The 19,089-nt window shown below is 32.5% G+C and overlaps 1 protein-coding gene across 1 annotated transcript; it reads right to left on the bottom strand.

Moving 5' to 3' along the window:
• Nucleotides 1–1,402: 1,402 nt before the first annotated feature.
• Nucleotides 1,403–16,503, bottom strand: LOC148300779 (retinol dehydrogenase 12-like). The gene is made up of 6 exons (XM_088274343.1): nucleotides 16,356–16,503; nucleotides 6,910–7,040; nucleotides 5,610–5,808; nucleotides 4,948–5,142; nucleotides 3,176–3,279; nucleotides 1,403–1,615 (listed from the first exon to the last, which is right to left on the bottom strand). The coding sequence occupies exons 1-6, from the start codon at nucleotides 16,501–16,503 to the stop codon at nucleotides 1,403–1,405; spliced, it is 990 nt and encodes a 329-aa protein (XP_088130469.1).
• Between the last annotated feature and the right edge of the window lie 2,586 nt (nucleotides 16,504–19,089).

Raw genomic sequence — 19,089 nt, 5'->3', positions numbered from 1 at the left:
AATGACATATATTTTGACCTCTCATCTTTAATGAGATATCGAAAAAACAATACGAAAAATAACTCCTATATTGGAGATAATCCAGATTTGTGAACAAGTATTTGGACACACTCAAAATGTTCAAATATATATGAACCAATTTAGAAACCTTGTTCATGAATCACTAGAACTTCACTAGAGACATCTATTGGTGAGATGTAAAGAAGCTTTTTTTTTTGATGAGATGTCAAAAAATAATATGAAAATAACTCCTGTAATTGGAGATAATCCAGATTTTATGAACAAGTATTTGGACACACTCATTTGGAAAATGTTCTAAGATTAAAACATTATGATTTTAAACATCCCATTACTTTGGGACGACTTTGTCATAAAATAATATTTTAAGGAACAATCACACAATTTTGTACAGGGAGGCGAAGTCTATTTTCTTCAACTGAAACAGAAATTTACGCGCATTTAGAATTTTCACTTACTGTGTTTTAAAGATGATTTTTGAGCAATTAAAAAAACATCTTAAACTAACTAACTAACCATCACGCCGCTCCCCCACAGGGTACGCATTAATCTTCACAGTAGTTTGTCCGCCTCCGTAATGTAGTGGTCAGCCTGCTTAGCTACCGTTATGGAGGTTCCGGGTTCGATTCCCAGGGGGTACGGTAAAATAAATATTAGTGATTTTTCATTCTAATATTTATTCAATATCACCCTGGACTAGTACCTGAAGCGGAGGGCTAATCACCTTTCTTTCATGTGTTAACGATCAAGATAGCACTGCGTTTATATGATGCAGTGCCCTATGCACCATTGGTTGCGGATAAGGGTTTGAATGAAAATGAATGAATGACCTGTTAAGCTGGTTAAGTGATCACTTTACACACGTGCAACATTCACCAATTCTACACATGATTGACAAACACACTACTTTTTTTTTTTAATTCAATCTCTTGACACATCGCTCACTCCTTTCAAGAACGTCATAAATCAAAAATCGTCAATTCTCAGTTGTGCATGTTTTCGGAATGCCCACAAAATGTACTGTATCATAGCAAAAGCGGCATATTTTTAACATAATCATTCCCCACTGCAAGGCAGAAAGTGTTGTTTTTGCATTTTGAAGAAAAGGTATTGTTTAATTTTTTTATATGCTACATATTTTTAAATGGAGAAAAAACATTCAGGTTTTACTTAAACAGATATGTTGCACAGTAAAAAGTTCAATAAGTGGCTTGATATTTATTTTTAATACTTTGTATTATATTTTAAAACCTTAAAAACGTTCTCCTGAGAAATCAAGTTTTTTGATTTATGACGTTCTTGAAAGGAGTGAGCGACATGGTAAAGGCTTAAAGAAGAAGGAGAAAAATATTGTGAACCAGATATAATTCTGGCAGCGCAATGACTAAATGTGTTTCTCAGTATCCTTGAGGCAGACTGCTTGTTCACTGAGCTTCCAGAACTTGGCTGATCTCGTGCGATCTCTGGCTGCTTCTGAAGGAGGAACTCGCTTGCCTAGGGAGAAATATTCTCCAGTAACGTTGTCCAATGCCCTGGACACGCTGAGCAGGATTTGCGTTTGGGCCCCTTCCCAAGGACTCTGAAAAGGTAATAATAAAAAGATTATTTTTTGACATCTCATCAAAGACGAAGAAGAATATGGAAGTCTGGGCATTTACGGGGCTGAAATGAAATTAAATGAAAAATGAAATTAAAATGTTCTCCAATCAGTGAAAACTCAGGACGAGCCAGAGCACGACCTTGACACATTCTTGCGAATGAAAATTTAAGGTTTTTTCATAAATTGCATTTAAAAAAATAAGTGTAAGTATTTTTTATATTATTTTTAGACATCTCATCAAAGATGAAGAAGAATTTGGAAGTCTGGGCGATTACGGGGTTGACGACCGTCATAGGCTGGTTTCAGTGATCACTTTACACACGTGTAACATTCACCAATTTTCCCATTATTGACAACCACACTACTCAAATTCTTGGAAGTTCTATATATATGAACCAATTTAAAAACCTTGTTCTTGAATCACTAGAACTTCACTAGAGACATCTATTGGTGAGATGTAAAGAAGCTTTTTATTAAGGAGAAACTCTTATATTAGTATGTGAGATCCGAATCCTGGATTATAATCACTCACCTGAGAAACGCCAGAAAATACCATTTTCATTTTTATTATTTAAGCTTATAATTTGACCAGATAATTTATTTACAACATTTTGAGTGTGTCCAAATACTTGTTCACAAAATATGGATTATCTCCAATTACAGGAGTTATTTTCATATTATTTATTTATTATTAAATAATATGAACAAAACTCCTGTAATTGGAGATAATCCAGATTTTGTGAACAAGTATTTGGACACACTCGAAATGCTGTAAATAAAAATATTACATGTTTTAAAAACGTAGATGGATAAGAATATGGAAGTCTGGGTATTTACAGGGCTAATGGCTATTACACTATTAGTGTTATTATGACTATTGTCAACGCGCTCGGCTACCGTTCTGGAGGTACCGGGTTCGATTCCCAGGGGGGTCAAAAAATATAACTGATTTTTCAATATAATATTTATTTAATATAACCCTGGGCTGGTACTGGAAGCAAAGGGCTGATAAACTTATCTTCGTGTGTTGACGATCAAAATAACACTGCGTTTACACGATGCAGTGCCCTATGCACCATTGAGGTGCGGATAAGGGTTTGAATGAAAATGAATGAACGACCTGTTAAGCTGGTTAAGTGATCACTTTACACACGTGCAACAATCACCAATTCTACCCATTATTGACAAACACACTACTTTTTTTGTTAAATTAAAAAATCCCACAAATATTGATCAATCTCTTGACACAGCCATCTATGTTAGATCGAGGAAAGCTTTTATTAAGGAGAGACTCTTTTTATTTGTATGCATGTCCGAATCCTGGATTATATCAACATACTTGAGACCCGCCTAAAAGCATGAATTTTTTTTTTTATGTAGGCTATAATTTGACTAGTTATTTTATTTAGTGTCCAAATACTTGTTCACAAATAATAAAATTATCTTCGTTAAATTTGCTATTGAAACCTGTTAAAACGCAATTCGTTTTTTTTTAACGAAATTTTATATAAATTGTGTTTAATTATTTAAAAAAATATTTTATATATAAGTACATACCATGCCATATATCCAAGTGAAGATATTATACGACCAAGATAAATGGTCCATTCTAAAAATATCAGTATGCACTAATCCTGGGTGTAAACAATTTACTGTTACTCCTGAAAAATAAAACAAAGAAATAAGAAAAATAATAAATAAAAAAATTATCCTTATTAAAATATACCTAAATACTTACTTTTTTTTTTTACAAAAATGTGAGTATTATTAGTATATAACCACTCACCGAGATTTTTATGCCTACCGGTTTCGAGATGTAACTGTCTCTTCGTCAGGACAATCACTACCACAGAATGCAAACAATATTACTCTTACTACCAATATTGTTTGCAGGCTGTGGTAGTGATTGTCCTGACGAAGAGACGGGTACATCTCGAAACCGGTAGACATAATCTCGGTGAGTAGTTTTATACTAATATTACTAACATTTTTGTAAAAAAAATTAACAAGAGACTTCACTAGGGACATCTATTGGTGAGATGAAAAGAAGCTTTTTATTGAGCAGAAACTCTTATATTAGTATGTGATTTCCGAATCCTGGATTAAAAGTTCTAGTGATGCAAGAACAAGGTTTCTAAATTGGCTCAAATATATTTATATATATATATATATATATATATATATATATATATATATATATATATATATATATATATATATATATATATATATATACATATATATATATATATATATGTATATATATATATTTATATATATATATATGTATATATATATATATATATATATAAATATATATAAATATATATATATATATATATATATATATATATATATATATATATATATATATATATATATATATATATATATATATATATATATATATATATATATATATATATATATATATATATATATATATATATATATATATATATATATATATATATATATATATATATATATATATATATATATATATATATATATATATATATATATATATATATATATATATATATATATATATATATATATATATATATATATATATATATATATATATATATATATATATATATATATATATATATATATATATATATATATATATATATATATATATATATACAGTATCTACTCAATGAATTAGGGCCACGCAGAATTTCGCGCAATTTCTCAATTCAAACAGGAATAACTCAGAGAAAACCTTGAATAAAACAACATTGAATTTTATTTACACATGAACACTTTATTACGCTTAAATTATGCATATATTTTCATATAAATATAGTTAGTATTTAGTATTTCCACCTTTGGCAGAAATAACTGCCTCAATTCTTTTTGGCATACTTAAAATGCACTGTTTTATCATGTTTTTTAGTTCTTCGTCTTCTGACCAAATTTTTTGAATATTTTTTTTTAGACAGTCTACTGTCGGATTTGGAAATGAGTATACCTTATTTTTTAACATGCTCCATATCATTTTTTGACAACTCATCGAAGATGAAGAAGAATATGGAAGTCTGGTCAAAATTGGTTCATACATATATAACATCCAAGAATTTGAGTGGTTTGGTTGTCAATAATGGGTAGAATTGGTGAAATCACTTAAACCGACCTATGATGGTCGTCAGCCCCGTAAATGCCCAGACTTCCATATTCTTCTTCATCTTTGATGAGATGTCAAATAATAATATGAAAAATAACTCCTGTAAATGGAGATAATCCAGATTTGGGCACTCAAAATGTTGTAAAAAAAGTTATATTTATTGAAAATGAACAGATCTTTTCCAAGTACTTACCCGTTCCTTTAAGTTTGTCAGCTAGCTCTAGCGTAAAATAGATGTTGGCAAGTTTTGAGTTGCAATACAAAAGAAATAGATTGAGAGGGGTGTTGCTCATATTGGTTTTAGTATCCTCCACGCCCAGTTTGGCGAACTGGTGAAATAATGACGAAACGTTCACGATTCGACTCGGGGTAGACTCCTTCACTTTTCCTGAAAAAAATTATAATAATAAATAATAAAACCCTTATCCGCACCCCAATGGTGCATAGGGCACTGCGTCATATAAACGCAGTCTTATCTTGATCGTTTACACATGAAGGAAAGGTGATCAGCCCTCCGCTTCAGGCACCAGTCCAGGATAATATTGAATAAATATGACAGTGAAAAAATCACTTATATTTATTTTACCCCCCTTGGGAATCGAACCCGGGAACCCGGGACCTCCAGAACAGTAGCCGAGCGTGCTAACCATTACACTACGGAGGCGGACAGAAATAATGAATGTATTAATTAATGTATTATGTTATAAATAAAAATGTAAATATATTAAATGAATAAAAAAAAAGTTATGAGAAAAAATGGTCAGAGAGGAAACGGTTAAGGGAGATACTTTTTCCCATTTTTTTACTCGTTATTAGAGGTTTCACTGTACATTGGCCGTACATACAAATGCTTACCTAGAAGTATATTAGTAAAAAGAAATGGCCCATAATGATTGCTTTGCATAGTTCTCTCTATCCCGTCGTCAGTCAGTTTGGGCGGCTGTCCACTGCACCCGGCGTTATTCAGCAAAATGTCGATACGGTCTTCTTCTTCTAAAATTTCCTTGGCACATAGTCTAACGCTTTCCAGGGAGGCGAAGTCTATTTTCTTCAACTGAAACAGAAATTTACGCGCATTTAGAATTTTCACTGAATGTGTTTTAAAGATGATAAGACGCGTGATAATTTTTGAGCAATTAAAAAAAAAACATCTTTAACTAACTAACTAACTAACTAACCATCACGCCGCTTCCCCGCAGGGTACGCATCAATCTTCACAGTAGTTTGTCCGCCTCCCTAGTGTAATGGTCAGCATGCTCGGCTACCGTTCTGGAGGTCGCGGGTTCGATTCCCAGGGGGGTCAAATAAATATAAGTGATTTTTTCACTCAAATATTTATTCAATATTACCCTGGACTGGTACCTGAAGCAGAGGGCGGATCACCTTTCTTTCTTGTGTTAACGATCAAGATAACACTGCGTTTATATAATGCAGTGCCCTATGCACCATTGGGGTGCGGATAAGGGTTTGAATTAATGTAGTTTGATAAAGGCGAAACAATTGCCACGAATGATATAATCGATAATGCTTATCTCAGCTTTGCATTCCTTCCTTATTTGGCTATTCAAACATCGTTTTGTCACCTATTCTTCTGAGAGATCGCTTTTCGACTGCATTCAGTCTACTTTCATCCCTCTTTTGCCAACTCCATGTTTCACTTCCTTACATTACAGTTGAAACCAGGACTCCGTTGTGAACTGTCGCTGTGTACTGTCTATATAGAGATGTCAAAAAATAATACATATCGCTCACTCCTTTCAAGAACGTCATAAATCAAAATACTTGATTTTTTAGGAGAGCGTTTTTAATGTTAAATATTATAATACAATATATTAAAAATAAATATGAAGCCTCTTTTTGAACTTTTTACTGTGCAACAGATCTTTTTAGGTAAAAGCTGTAAGTTTTTTCTCCATTTGAAAAATATTTAGTATATTTGAAAAAACAATTAAACAATACCTTTTCTTCAAAATGCAAAAACAACACTTTCTGCCCTGTAACGGGTAAATATTAAGTTAAAAATATGCCGCTTTTGCTGGGATATAGTACATTTTCTGGGCATTCCGAAAACATGTGCAACTGAAAATTGTCGATTTTTTATTTATGACGTTCTTGAAAGGAGTGAGCGATATATCAGATTCATTTAACGACTCACCACAAGATTTTGGTTTCCTGTCTCCAAAAGAATAGCCTTCCTAACTTTTTCTGCTTTGGCCATATCTCGTCCCAGCATCACTATGCGAGCCCCCCTCCTAGCGAACTCCTTCGCGGACTCCAGCCCGATGCCTAGAAAATAATTATTTTTAAATAATTTTGACCTGAATAGGTCTTGTCCGCCTCCGTAGTGTAATGGTCAGCATGCTCGCCTACCGCTCTGGAGGTCCCGGGTTCGATTCCCAGGGGGGTTCAATAAATATAAGTGATTTTTTCACTCTAATATTTATTCAATATTACACTGGACTGGTACCTGAAGTGGAGGGCTGATCACCTTTCCTTCATGTGTATTCGATCGAGATAACACTGCGTTTATATGAAGCAGTGCCCTATGCACCATTGGGGTGCGGTAAGGGATTATTATAGGTCTTCATTATTATTTATTTTATCAATAAATAATGCTCAAAAGATTCAAATGACGGCACAATATATTTTAATTTTTATTTTACATTTACATTCTAACCCTTATCCGCTCCCAATGGTGCATAGGGCACTGCATAATATAAACGCAGTGTTATCTTTATTGTTAACAAACGAAGGAAAGGTGATCAGCCCACCGCTTCAGGTACCGGTCCAGGGTAGTATTGAATAAATATTAGAGTGAAAAAATCACTTAAATTTATTTGACGCCCTTTGGGAATCGAACCCGGAACCTCCTGAACGGTAGACGAGCGTGCTGATTACACTACGGAGGCGGACGATGACGACACAATATATTTTTATTTTTATATAATATTTTAAATGTCATATTTACAAAACGATATTTTCCTTACAGATTTCGTGATATCACGATTATTGATATTTGATGGGCGTTGTGAAAAATAAGATAGTTACAAAAGATAGATGCCATGAAAAAGGAATGACATATCGCTCACTCCTTTCAACAACGTCATATATAAAAAACTCGATTTTTCATGAGATCGTTTTTAAAGTTTAAAAATATAATAAAATATATTAAAAATAAATATCAAGCCACGTATTGAACTTTTTACCGTGCAACAGATATTTTCAGGTAAAACCTGAATGTTTTTTATCCATTTGAAAAATATTTAGTAAATTTAAAAAATAATTAAACAATATCCTTTCTTCAAAATGCAAAAACAATACTTTCTGCCCTGTAACGGGTAAATATTAAGTTATAAATATGCCGCTTTTGCTGGGATATAGTACATTTTCTGGGCATTCCGAAAACATGCACAACTGAAAATTGACGATTATTTTATATATGACATTGTTGAAATGAGTGAGCGATATGACAAGTTAAAATGCAAAATATATCGATATATGTAAACATAGGTTTATTTCAAATTGGACGTTTTACAAAATAAATTAGTCGTTATATTGCATTTGATAAAAAAGTTAGAATTTAAAATATACATGATAATTAGTATAGAAAATCTTAGTCTGAAAACTTCGGTACACATCGCGCGCACAGACTATGACAGCGCGCCGCGCAGGCTTGCTAACTTGAAGACTAACACACGTGCTGGTCCTAAGAATAAAAGATGTGGGCAGGTATTCGCACTGACGGTATATGTGAAATTAATATATATTTTTTTTAATAAAATTCTAATTTTCTTTATAAAATACAATATAACGACCAATTTTATTTGAAACCGTCAAATTTGAAGTGAAAAACATACGTTTATATTTATATATATATATATATATATATATATATATATATATATATATATATATATATATATATATATATATATATATATATATATATATATATATAGTAATATATGTGTCGCTCAGTTTCAAAATCCGCCAAATCCAGTTTTATAAGATTTTAAAGTAAATACCACATCGGAATGCCAATTGTGGGTTTTATTGTTTAAAATATTTATATATTTGGAAACCCTGCTAGATTCCACATAAAAAATACTTAAAAACAGCGTTGTATATCAAATTCCGCTATATCCATGGAACTTCCCTTCTGACCCATATCGGCCAATCAGAGAGCAGGGATAGTTCAAAAATCAAGATGGCGTCATTGTCGGTTTGTGTCTCGTGATAGTGTTTTGTGCTTGTGTTATTTGTGGATTTTCCGTATAAATAATGGCTGATGTGGCAAAAAACGTGGTGCAAGTTCCTCCTAAGGAAGCTAGAAAACGTGTTATTAATAAAAACAATTGAAAAGGGTATTGAAACGTCAGAATCGGTGAGTAAAAAACTGCCTGTTATTTACATACAGTATGTTCTTCCATGTGAATAATTATCAACTTGGCGTTTTCTTAATAAAAACTTTTATGAGGATATTTTTATACTATACTAAATAAGCTCGTTAACTGAAGCAAAACATTTTTTTTCAGATAATCATCTACACATTTACCCAGCTTGCCAAAGTGTAAACACGGAAATAAAAAATATAAATGTTCAATGCTTTCTATTCAAGAGGTATCAAGAATGCATCGCAATTTTTATATCTCTGTCAAAAAAAATTATATATTACAGCATTGCCGTATGAAACAGTGTACAAGAGAAAGGCCAACATCTGGAACCAGAGGCCCTAAAGATATGAGTGTCAATTATTACATTTTTATCATAAATCCACGAAAGCAAGTAAGAGATTTTTACTGAAACGTGGAAAACAAAATGTGAGCGTGCAAGGAGAAGAAAATTAAAAACATGAATTTTGTCGACAAAAGTATATAAATAAAAAAGGAAAAATAGTTGTCAATTAGATTCTTCAATATTAAGAAGAGGAAATAAAATTGCACCTCTCAAAATCGAAGATGTAATTTCATTGCTGACAAAGTACTATGGCGAAGATTGGCGCAATCAACCATATTTGCAATTCTATAAAAACGTCGAACAAACAAACGAAAACTTCGCCCAACAAGAAAAAATAGAATGCGTCCCGTTAGTGGAAACTAAAAATTTATAAAAGCTTGTATACTAATGTTAAACTTGTTTTTGTATGTGTTACTACAAAATATTTTTACATGTATGTATGTAAATATTGTATACCTTACCTTTATTTCTATATACTTATATTATAATGTACCTTTATTTTGTTAATTTAATTTTTCTTGTTATTTTGTTGACACAAATAATTTTGAAGCAACCTGTATAGCTGAATTTACGATGATGGCCAAATTTTAAGTTACTTGCAAAATCCGCCACATCCTTCAATGTTAATATCAAAACCCGCCAGATCCTAAAGTGAATATCAAAATCCGTTAAATCCATATTTTTTTACCACAAAACATCGTTTTCTTAAAAAATACTGACGAATTTTCTAAAACAACTGGATAATTCTCAATTTCATAATATTTCATTTAAAGGTGGACAAATTTTTTAAACATAAATGTTACTCAGAGAATTTTGCATTTTTTGTAAAATCGACTTACATGGATTTGGCGGATTTTGAAACTAAGGGACACATATATAAGTATGTATTTTAATTATTAATCAGTCCCCAGGCGCCAAATAAATAGATCCGGTTCTGTCGCGATGTTGACCTGCGTAAAGAAATGCGATTTAAAAGTGAACGTGTGGAAACCCTAGATTACGGTTTAATTAGCTTCATAGTAAGAGATGGGTGTCGGACTTTTTTCTATAACAATGGTATGAAAAGAGACCACATCATTTGTGGTACTTACATCACCAATACACGTGAGAGAGTACTCGTGCGTTTAAATTGTAGGCTGAGATATAGGATGTAGGAAAGTATGTAGTATAACGCAAGAGTTCATTTATCTTAAACTCTATTGCATAATATGACACAACACAGCGTAATATTCTGATTTGGGGATATGCGTTGTTGTCGAATTACGTCACATTTATAGGCCTTAGCGATACAGTGTGTTCACAAATTATATGTTCATTTTTTGGCAGAGCACTCACGATGGATCAATTTCATGATGTGCTATTACTGGCTAATAAATTAATACAAAAAATCACAAGACTATCGGTAACATTCTTATTGAAATCTGTAGAGAAGGAAGGGAGATATGAAGGTTTAAACTTTAGATATTTAAATAAAACGGAAACCGGACACCGCCATACGTCATCGGGTGTGTTATCCGGCGTATCCCAAAATGTCTCTACTTTATAGAGCTATAATAGTATTTAAATAAGTCCATTGTTTCTGTGACATCATTCATTACCAACTTACGAAAACAACGTTTTTACGAATTTTCATTTTATTAAAAATATTGATTATATCGGCTGTTATAAACACAAAACGAGTCTAATACAATCCTTTATAGGTTGAGTGTGTCAAATTAGATATTTCTCCCGTCTGATAATGATCCATTACACGTGTGTAAAGTGATCACTTAAACCAGCATATGACGGTTGTAAGCCCTGTTAATGCCCAGACTTCTTTATTCTTTTTCATCTATGGTGAAAAAGAATACTTTAAATAAAAAACCAAATCTGCCTTCCTACAAACTAGGGTAGTATAGCAAACACATTTTTAAGGTCTACATTTGACCTGACGATGAAAAGGTTATTCCGAAGCCGGCTGTCATGAAGTAGTTATTTAAGTGGTATTACACAAAGTTAACGATGAATGATAATGATAGTGTTATATGCTTTACCATACCACAAACTAAACAATGTTTATTTTATAAAACATTTTAAATGTATTTTCATAAATGCATATTTAAATATATAAAAGTAAAAATACCAAGATTATAAACGGGAATTATGAAGATAAGAAGTCACAATTTATGACATAATCGGATCAAATTATATCTTAGATAATTAAAATATTAGAGTTTTAAAATGGTGTTCGACGTTAATCGATATGACTAGAAATAATCACTAATTTTAGAATTTTTCTCAGACAAAATGTATTTTATGAGATACCTACTAAAGATATACAGTCGAACTCAGTTATAATGAGAATGAAGGGACTGACTGAATTTGTACGTAATAACCGTTACTCGTTATATGCGAGAATAGGTATTTTTGTAAAAACATACCTATCACATGGATTATGTTATCTGGAATGGACACATAACACAATATGTCACATTTGTACATGCGTATATTGAAACAAAATTCATACAATTCAATACAACACACATGTCATATTTTTCTGGTCCGTGATGTTCTTTTTAAATGCAAATAAAAATACAATGTTGACACTAAGAATGAAACTTTTTATACACTTTAACATTTTTCCCGCCATATTCTATTTCGCGAACAATTTCCGCCTTTTCACTAGTTGAGAGACACTTTTTATTATTAGTAGATATGATGATAATTGGAGAGTTTGTTTTTAACTGACCTGCTCTAGAATTGATCTGACATTCCCCACCTCGTAATGTTTACTATACCATATTATTTTTTGACATCTCATCAAAGATGAAGAAAAATATGGAAGTCTGGGCATTTACGGGGCTGACGACCGTCATAAGTGATCACTTTACACACGTGTAACATTCACCAATTCTACCCATTATTGACAACCACACTACTCAAATTCTTGGAAGTTCTGTATATATGAACCAATTTAGAAACTTTGTTCTTGAATCACTAGAACTTCACTAGAGACATCTATTGGTGAGATGTAAAGAAGCTTTTTACCAAGCAGAAACTCTTATATTAACTCTTTTATAGCCCATGACGGTCGTCAGCCCCGTAAATACCCAGACTTCCATATTCTTCTTCATCTTTGATGAGATGTCAAAAATAATATGAAAATAACTCCTGTAATTGGAGATAATCCAGATTTTGTGAACAAGTATTTGGACACACTCAAAATATTTTACTATACAATGTCCATAGTAAGCATAGAACATACAAAATATGGAAACTATCTCAAAAATCCCCGAAACAAGCATGACATTTATAAACTATAAAAATGTTGTTTTTTGTAATGAAGAAGGTCCCTACAGACTTGACAAATCTTGCTATTTGCAACATGCAATTTAAACCCATATGCGTGAAACCATTTTTTTTTAATTGTCGGTGATAATACCAATTTGGTACTTAACGTCATAAACGTAATCCGATCGTGGCGGCATCGGTGTAATTGCCCTGTCGGATTTAATTACTTAAGGTCGAAAATGTTTTAAGACATTCAAATATTTATAAGATTTCAAAAAAAGACGATCTTTTTTTGCTCGCTATAGCCTAGAAATTGCTCGTTTTAACCGTGAATAAATGTATGTAGAAAATCAAAAACCAAAATGTCTACGAATTTTTTCCTCGTTTTATGCGAGATCTCGCGGAAAAAAATGGTAAAATTTTACGGCTTTGAACCGAAAAATAAACAACATAAATTAGGGGTAAATTGAGAATTAGGCATGATGAAACGTAGAAAAAACAATTGTACATCGGATGCGGCATTCCTACGGAGCAAGCTTGTCAGGATGGCCGAGATAAATAAAGATGAATGGCCCGAGAGAGAAACCTTGTCAGGGTAGAGGCGTTAGCCACATATGTAACTAGGTGTAGATAACTAATAATATATATTTTTTTAAATGATTCATTGTAATTTTCATTACTGAAACAAATGCCATCGTCGAATATTAATTAAATTTACATTAATATTTAATATTTTATTTATATGTGTTTCCTAAACTTCGATACTTCCTTCGAGTAGTTTTCATTTTGATAATACTGCATTAAATAAATCAGAAGTCATAAGATTACCAACCTTTTTGATATTTTTGTCAGCAGATATTCGTATAATGATTAAAAGCAGTCAGTTACTTTTGAAGCACACTGTGACTAATGAGTTCGCGCGGGGCCGCCGTACACGACTCCCATCACCAATTTACTTTCTTTTATTCAACCCATTAATTATAATATTCGGATACATCTTTCTTCAGGTCGGCGCTCAATAGAAAACCTGTTTCGTTGTTGACGTTTTGCATAGCCATACAAATATAAAAGGTCATTATAACTTAGAGTATTGTAAGCGTATTGTGCAATATGCGAGGTTTGGATACGTTTTTCCTCGAAAGCCTTACATAACGTGCGTGAGCCTGGGTAGGAACCCACTGGAATAGCCAAACTATAGCTCTGATGGAGGCGTATTTGCAACAGACGCGAAATTTTTGGCCGTTCTAAAGACCAAGAAGATCAAGAAGACAACATTTTGAGTGTGTCCAAATACTTGTTTACAAACCTGGATTATCTCCAATTAGAAGTTTTATTTATATGATGTTTTGAGGGAGATATACGAGATCGAAGATGTCGTTAGGTGGGGAAGACAACGAAGGAGACATGGTATGCGCATGTGAGGAGAATGGAACCATCCGGACTCCCCCACATTGCACTGTACAACCAACCCTAAGGTATACAACTCCCGGATAGACCACCAAAGAGATGGATCGACATTGCAGGAGGCTAATCCCTCTTAAAAACAGGCCACAAGTCCTGCACCAAGCAGAAGTAGGTGAAGAAGAAGATATTTTTGACAAAATTTAGTATTTAAAAATAAACTCCCAATTGGAGATAATCCAGATTTGTGAACAAGTATTTGGACACACTCAAAATGTTGTAAATAAATTAACTGGTCAAATTATAAGCTAAAATAAAAATGAAAAGGATTTTTTCTAGCGTTTCTCATGTACGTTATTATAATGCAAAATTCGGACCTCACATACAGATGAAAGAGTTTCTGCTCAATAAAAAGCTTCCTTTGTCTCACCATAGATATCTTTAGTGAAATTCTAGTGAATTCGAGCACTGTGTTTCGAATTTGAATAATATATAAAAATATGTAGTAGAAGTTCCAAGAATTCGAGTAGTGTGGTTGTCAATCATGGGTAGAATTGATGAATGGTACACATGTGTTAAGTGATCACTTAAACCATCCTATGACGGTCTTAAGCCCCGTATTCTTTTACATCTATGTTGAGATGTCAAAAAATAATACAATATAATAATATAGATATCACCCAATGTGCCATGTCTAAGCTAGACAAAATCTGGAAAGACCGTGGTGTGAGTAACAACACCAAGATGAAGCTTGTCAGGAGCTTGGTCCACTCCATTTTTTATATGCTGCTGAAACGTGGACCATAAAAGCAGCAGAAAGGAGAAAAATTGATGCCCTCGAAATGTGGTGTTGAAGGCGTATGCTCCGAATTCCATGGACAGGCTAGACGCACCAACGAGTCCATTCGCCAGGAACTACACTTGGATGGCTGGATTATTCAGTTCTTAGGATACTTTGCGCATGGCAACGAGGATAGCCTAGAACGACCGGTTGTGATCGGTAGTCTGGAGGAGAAGAATGGGAGAGGAAGGTCCCCTACGAAGGAAATGAATACCGGATGTAATAAAAAAAATTCTAGTCCCAGTTTTACCCAATTTTATTTAAAATTATGTGACTTTTCCCCGTATTCAAAAATCATGTTGATATTTGATCTTGTAGCGAAAATTTCATTCACTGTGCCTAATCAAAACCGCTGTTTATCTTGTAAATTACCGTCGCTCTGTATCCTGTGTGCTAAAAATCAACATTTCAAAACGAAATTTTCCACGAAAATGAGTAGAAATTTGAAAAAACTTCATATTTCTTTCTTCAAAAAACTTTTCCTGTGGTTTAGTGATAATAATTAATTTTAGGCACTAATGCTAATAAAAAATAATTTTTCTTACCCTTTCTCTATGTTTTTTTTTGCTAATAATTATTTTAAAGCATTATAGTTCTAATAATTATTTTTAAGGTATTACAACTAATTTTTTTTTTGGGCATTAGTGTTATAAATATATTTTTTTGGGCATTAGTGATATGAATATATTTTTTTGGGCATTAGTGTTATTGTCCGCCTCCGTAGTGTAATGGTCAGCACGCTCGGCTACCGTTCTGGAGGTCCCGGGTTCGATTCCCAAGGGGGGTAAAATAAATATTAGTGATTTTTTCACTGTAATATTTATTCAAAATTACCATGGACTGGTATCTGAAGCGGAGGGCTGATCACCTTTCCTTCATGTATAAACGATCAAGATAACACTGCGTTTATATGACACAGTGCCCTATGCACCATTTGGATGCGGATAAGGGTTTTATTATATATAGTGTTATAAATATATTTTTTGGGCATTAGTGTTATGAATATATTTTTTTGGGCATTAGTGTTATAAATATATTTTTTTGGCATTAGTGCTAATAATTATTTTTTAGTCATAAATGTTAATACTTATTTAGAATTTTTAATGATTCTTTTTATTTTTCAAAAAGAATCATTAAGAATTCTAAAAAAAAGTTTTCTCATTGTTCCTTATTTTGTAATTTGTGAATGCCTGTTAAGTTTATTTTCCAATATATGTTAATTTTTTACTATTTTTTTCAATTGAAAAAAAAATAGTCATTATTTTTAACCATAGAATCATAAGCGATTTGAGAAAAAGATATCTAATTTTTCCTTTTTTCTTGTTATTTTAAATAATTATAAAAAAAAATACCGGAACTGGCTCCTGTGACAACCGCCGTCTTCCCATCTAGCCTCTCGTTACCTTTGAACAGTCTTACTTTCCGTTTACCTAATCCTTTTAACCAGTATATTATAATTCCGACGACTGTGAACAATACAACGTAAACAATGAGAGACATTTTGCCGTACTAAACAAACAGGACTAAACAAGATGAAAGCGATCGCGTATACTGAATATTGATCCAAATGCTTAAAGTTTACGATAATCCGTCTCTACGTTTGCGGAGAGTAGGGATGCTATTTGGAAAGTCGTTATGAGGTTCATTGACGAGAGATTTTGGCGAACAAACAGTGCCGGATTTTGGGGAGTTCTAGAGCCCCAGGGCGCCAATGCCACTTGAGACGGGGCGCCATTTAATGCTCAACATCTAAGGTGATATTCGCAAACACAGAATTTCTAAAATTTCATATAATAATACATATCGCTTACTCCTTTCAACGTCATATATAAAAAAAAACTTGATTTTTCAGGAGATCGTTTTTAAAGTTTAAAAATATAATGAAATGTATTAAAAATCAAGCGACTTATTGAACTTTTAACTGTGCAACAGATCTTTTTAGGTAAAACCCGAATGCTTTTTCTCCATTTGAAAAATATTAAGTAAGTGTATTAAAAAAACATTAAACAATACCTTTTCTTCAAGACGCAAAAACAACACTTCTACTCTGTAGCGGATAAATATTAAGTTGAAAATATGCCGCTTTTACTGGGATATAGTACATTTTCTGTGCATTCCGAAAATATGCACAACTGAAAAATTACGAATTTTTATATATGACGTTGTAGAAGGGAGTGAGCGATATGTTACCTGATTGGATTTAAAGAAAATTGAGTTGCGACTTAAAACTGTGCCTAAAGGGGGGATAATTTTTTTTAGACTTGGGTAACATTTTTAACTTAATTGAAATTTTTGCTTAAAACACCGTTAATGCATTTTTAAAAATAAATTTTTCCACTAAATATATAATTTAAAAAATTATCAAACGATTATTGTTATTATTACGTGGTTTTATTATTATCATTATTATTATTATGTGATATGATTATTTTTACGATTTTTGATTAATGGATTCTGCAGTCACTTTGTGGTAGTATATATTCATTTAATAGATTTATATATGACACTTCGTGATGGAATTGCATTTTAATATATTATTAGATTAAAACCAATATTTTTAGCTTTTCCACTTTATTTTTATTTGACCAGCGACCGGGTTTCGTCGTTACCGACATCACCAGTCTGATGATGTCGGTAACGACGAAGCCCGGTCGCTGGTCAAATTAAAATAAAGTGGAAAAATTAAAAATATTGGTTTTAATCTTACAATATACTATATTTATTTTTTAAGTTTTACTTGGTAAATACCAATATTTCCTTAAATCACAATTGATACATACGTGTTTCTATGCGGAAAGCATGGAAAAACGGATTTATCACAATAGATTTCAGGAAATACCGCGTAAAAGTTCATTTAATTCAATGTTAGATTGAAATAAAGACGAAATAAACATGATTTTTTCTTATGTTTTATCATTTTTCTGTTACATGAAATTTTCAAAGCAAAGTATATAATTTACACTATGAAGTGTTGTATTTGCGTTAAATTAAGAGTACAAATATTAAACAATGATTTCGTTTCACTTTCAAAACATTTTCTAACATAAAAATTCATAAAATAATTTTGCATACTTCTTACCAGGGCGTATTCCACCGTACGGTGTTTGAAAATGAATCTCGTGTCACAATGGATTTTAAGAAATACTTACTGGTATTATAACGATTAACTTATGCTTTGTGAACACTACGTAAAATATCGTACGAAAATGTGGCGTATTTTCATTTTTTATATGAAAAATACGAAACTGGCGCCCTTTTTAACTCGGCGCCTGGTTTTCGTGTTGCAATAGACCCTATAGTAGAGCTGGCACGCCTCCAACAACTTCGTATTGGAGCGCCGAGAAGCCTTAGTCCGACACTGGCCTCAAATATACTCGCAGGTACAACTGATTACATTATATAATGTATGTAATACTGTGTATCATATCCCGTTGTTGCTTACATTTTTCTATGTCAGTTTCAAACGTTGCAAAATGAAAACAAACGAAAAAATATTCATGACAATATGGTGGGGCTTTTAATATAATAACTCGCAGTTACGTGAACAAATATTTTTCGAATAAATTTACCATTTTTTTAATCATACATTTAAAACCAGAATTTAGTTAAAAGCATTTTTTTGCTAAAACTAACACTACAGCATTTGGAGTGTGTCCAAATACTTATTCACAAATCTGGATTATCTCCAATTAGAAGTTATTTTTTATATTATTTTTTTGACATCTCAGTATAGATGAAGAAGAATATGGAAATCTGGGCATTTACAGGTCTTACAACCGTCATGTCCGTCTTATGTCCGCCTCTGTAGTGTAATGGTCAGCACGCTCGGCTACCGTTCTGGAGGTCCCGGGTTCGATTCCCAGGGGGGTCAAAAAAAAAGTGATTTTTTCACTGAAATATTTATTAAATATTACCCTGGACTGGTACCTGAAGCGGAGGGCTGATCACCTTTCCTTCGTGTGTAAACGATCAAGATAACACTGTGTTCATATGAAGCAGTGCCCTATGCACCATTGGGGTACGGATAAGGGTTTTATTATATTTAATTATTATTACAACCGTCATAGGCTGGTTTAAGTGGTCACT

The sequence above is a fragment of the Brachycentrus maculatus genome, unplaced genomic scaffold, assembly GCF_059751285.1.
Source record: "Brachycentrus maculatus isolate JH-2025_06_01 unplaced genomic scaffold, ASM5975128v1 h1tg000657l, whole genome shotgun sequence".
NCBI classification, from domain to species: Eukaryota; Metazoa; Arthropoda; class Insecta; order Trichoptera; family Brachycentridae; genus Brachycentrus; species Brachycentrus maculatus.
Note: the sequence above shows the minus strand (reverse complement) of the source record. Positions and strands in the feature narration are given on the sequence as shown.

Coding starts and splice junctions, on each gene's coding strand:
- LOC148300779 (XM_088274343.1), bottom strand. CDS start 16,503: ATGTCTCTCATTGTTTACGTTGTATTGTTCACAGTCGTCGGAATTATA. Junction 5,809..6,909: donor CAGGAAACCAAAATCTTGTG/GTGAGTCGTTAA, acceptor TTTCTGTTTCAG/TTGAAGAAAATAGACTTCGC. Junction 5,143..5,609: donor TTTTACTAATATACTTCTAG/GTAAGCATTTGT, acceptor AATTTTTTTCAG/GAAAAGTGAAGGAGTCTACC.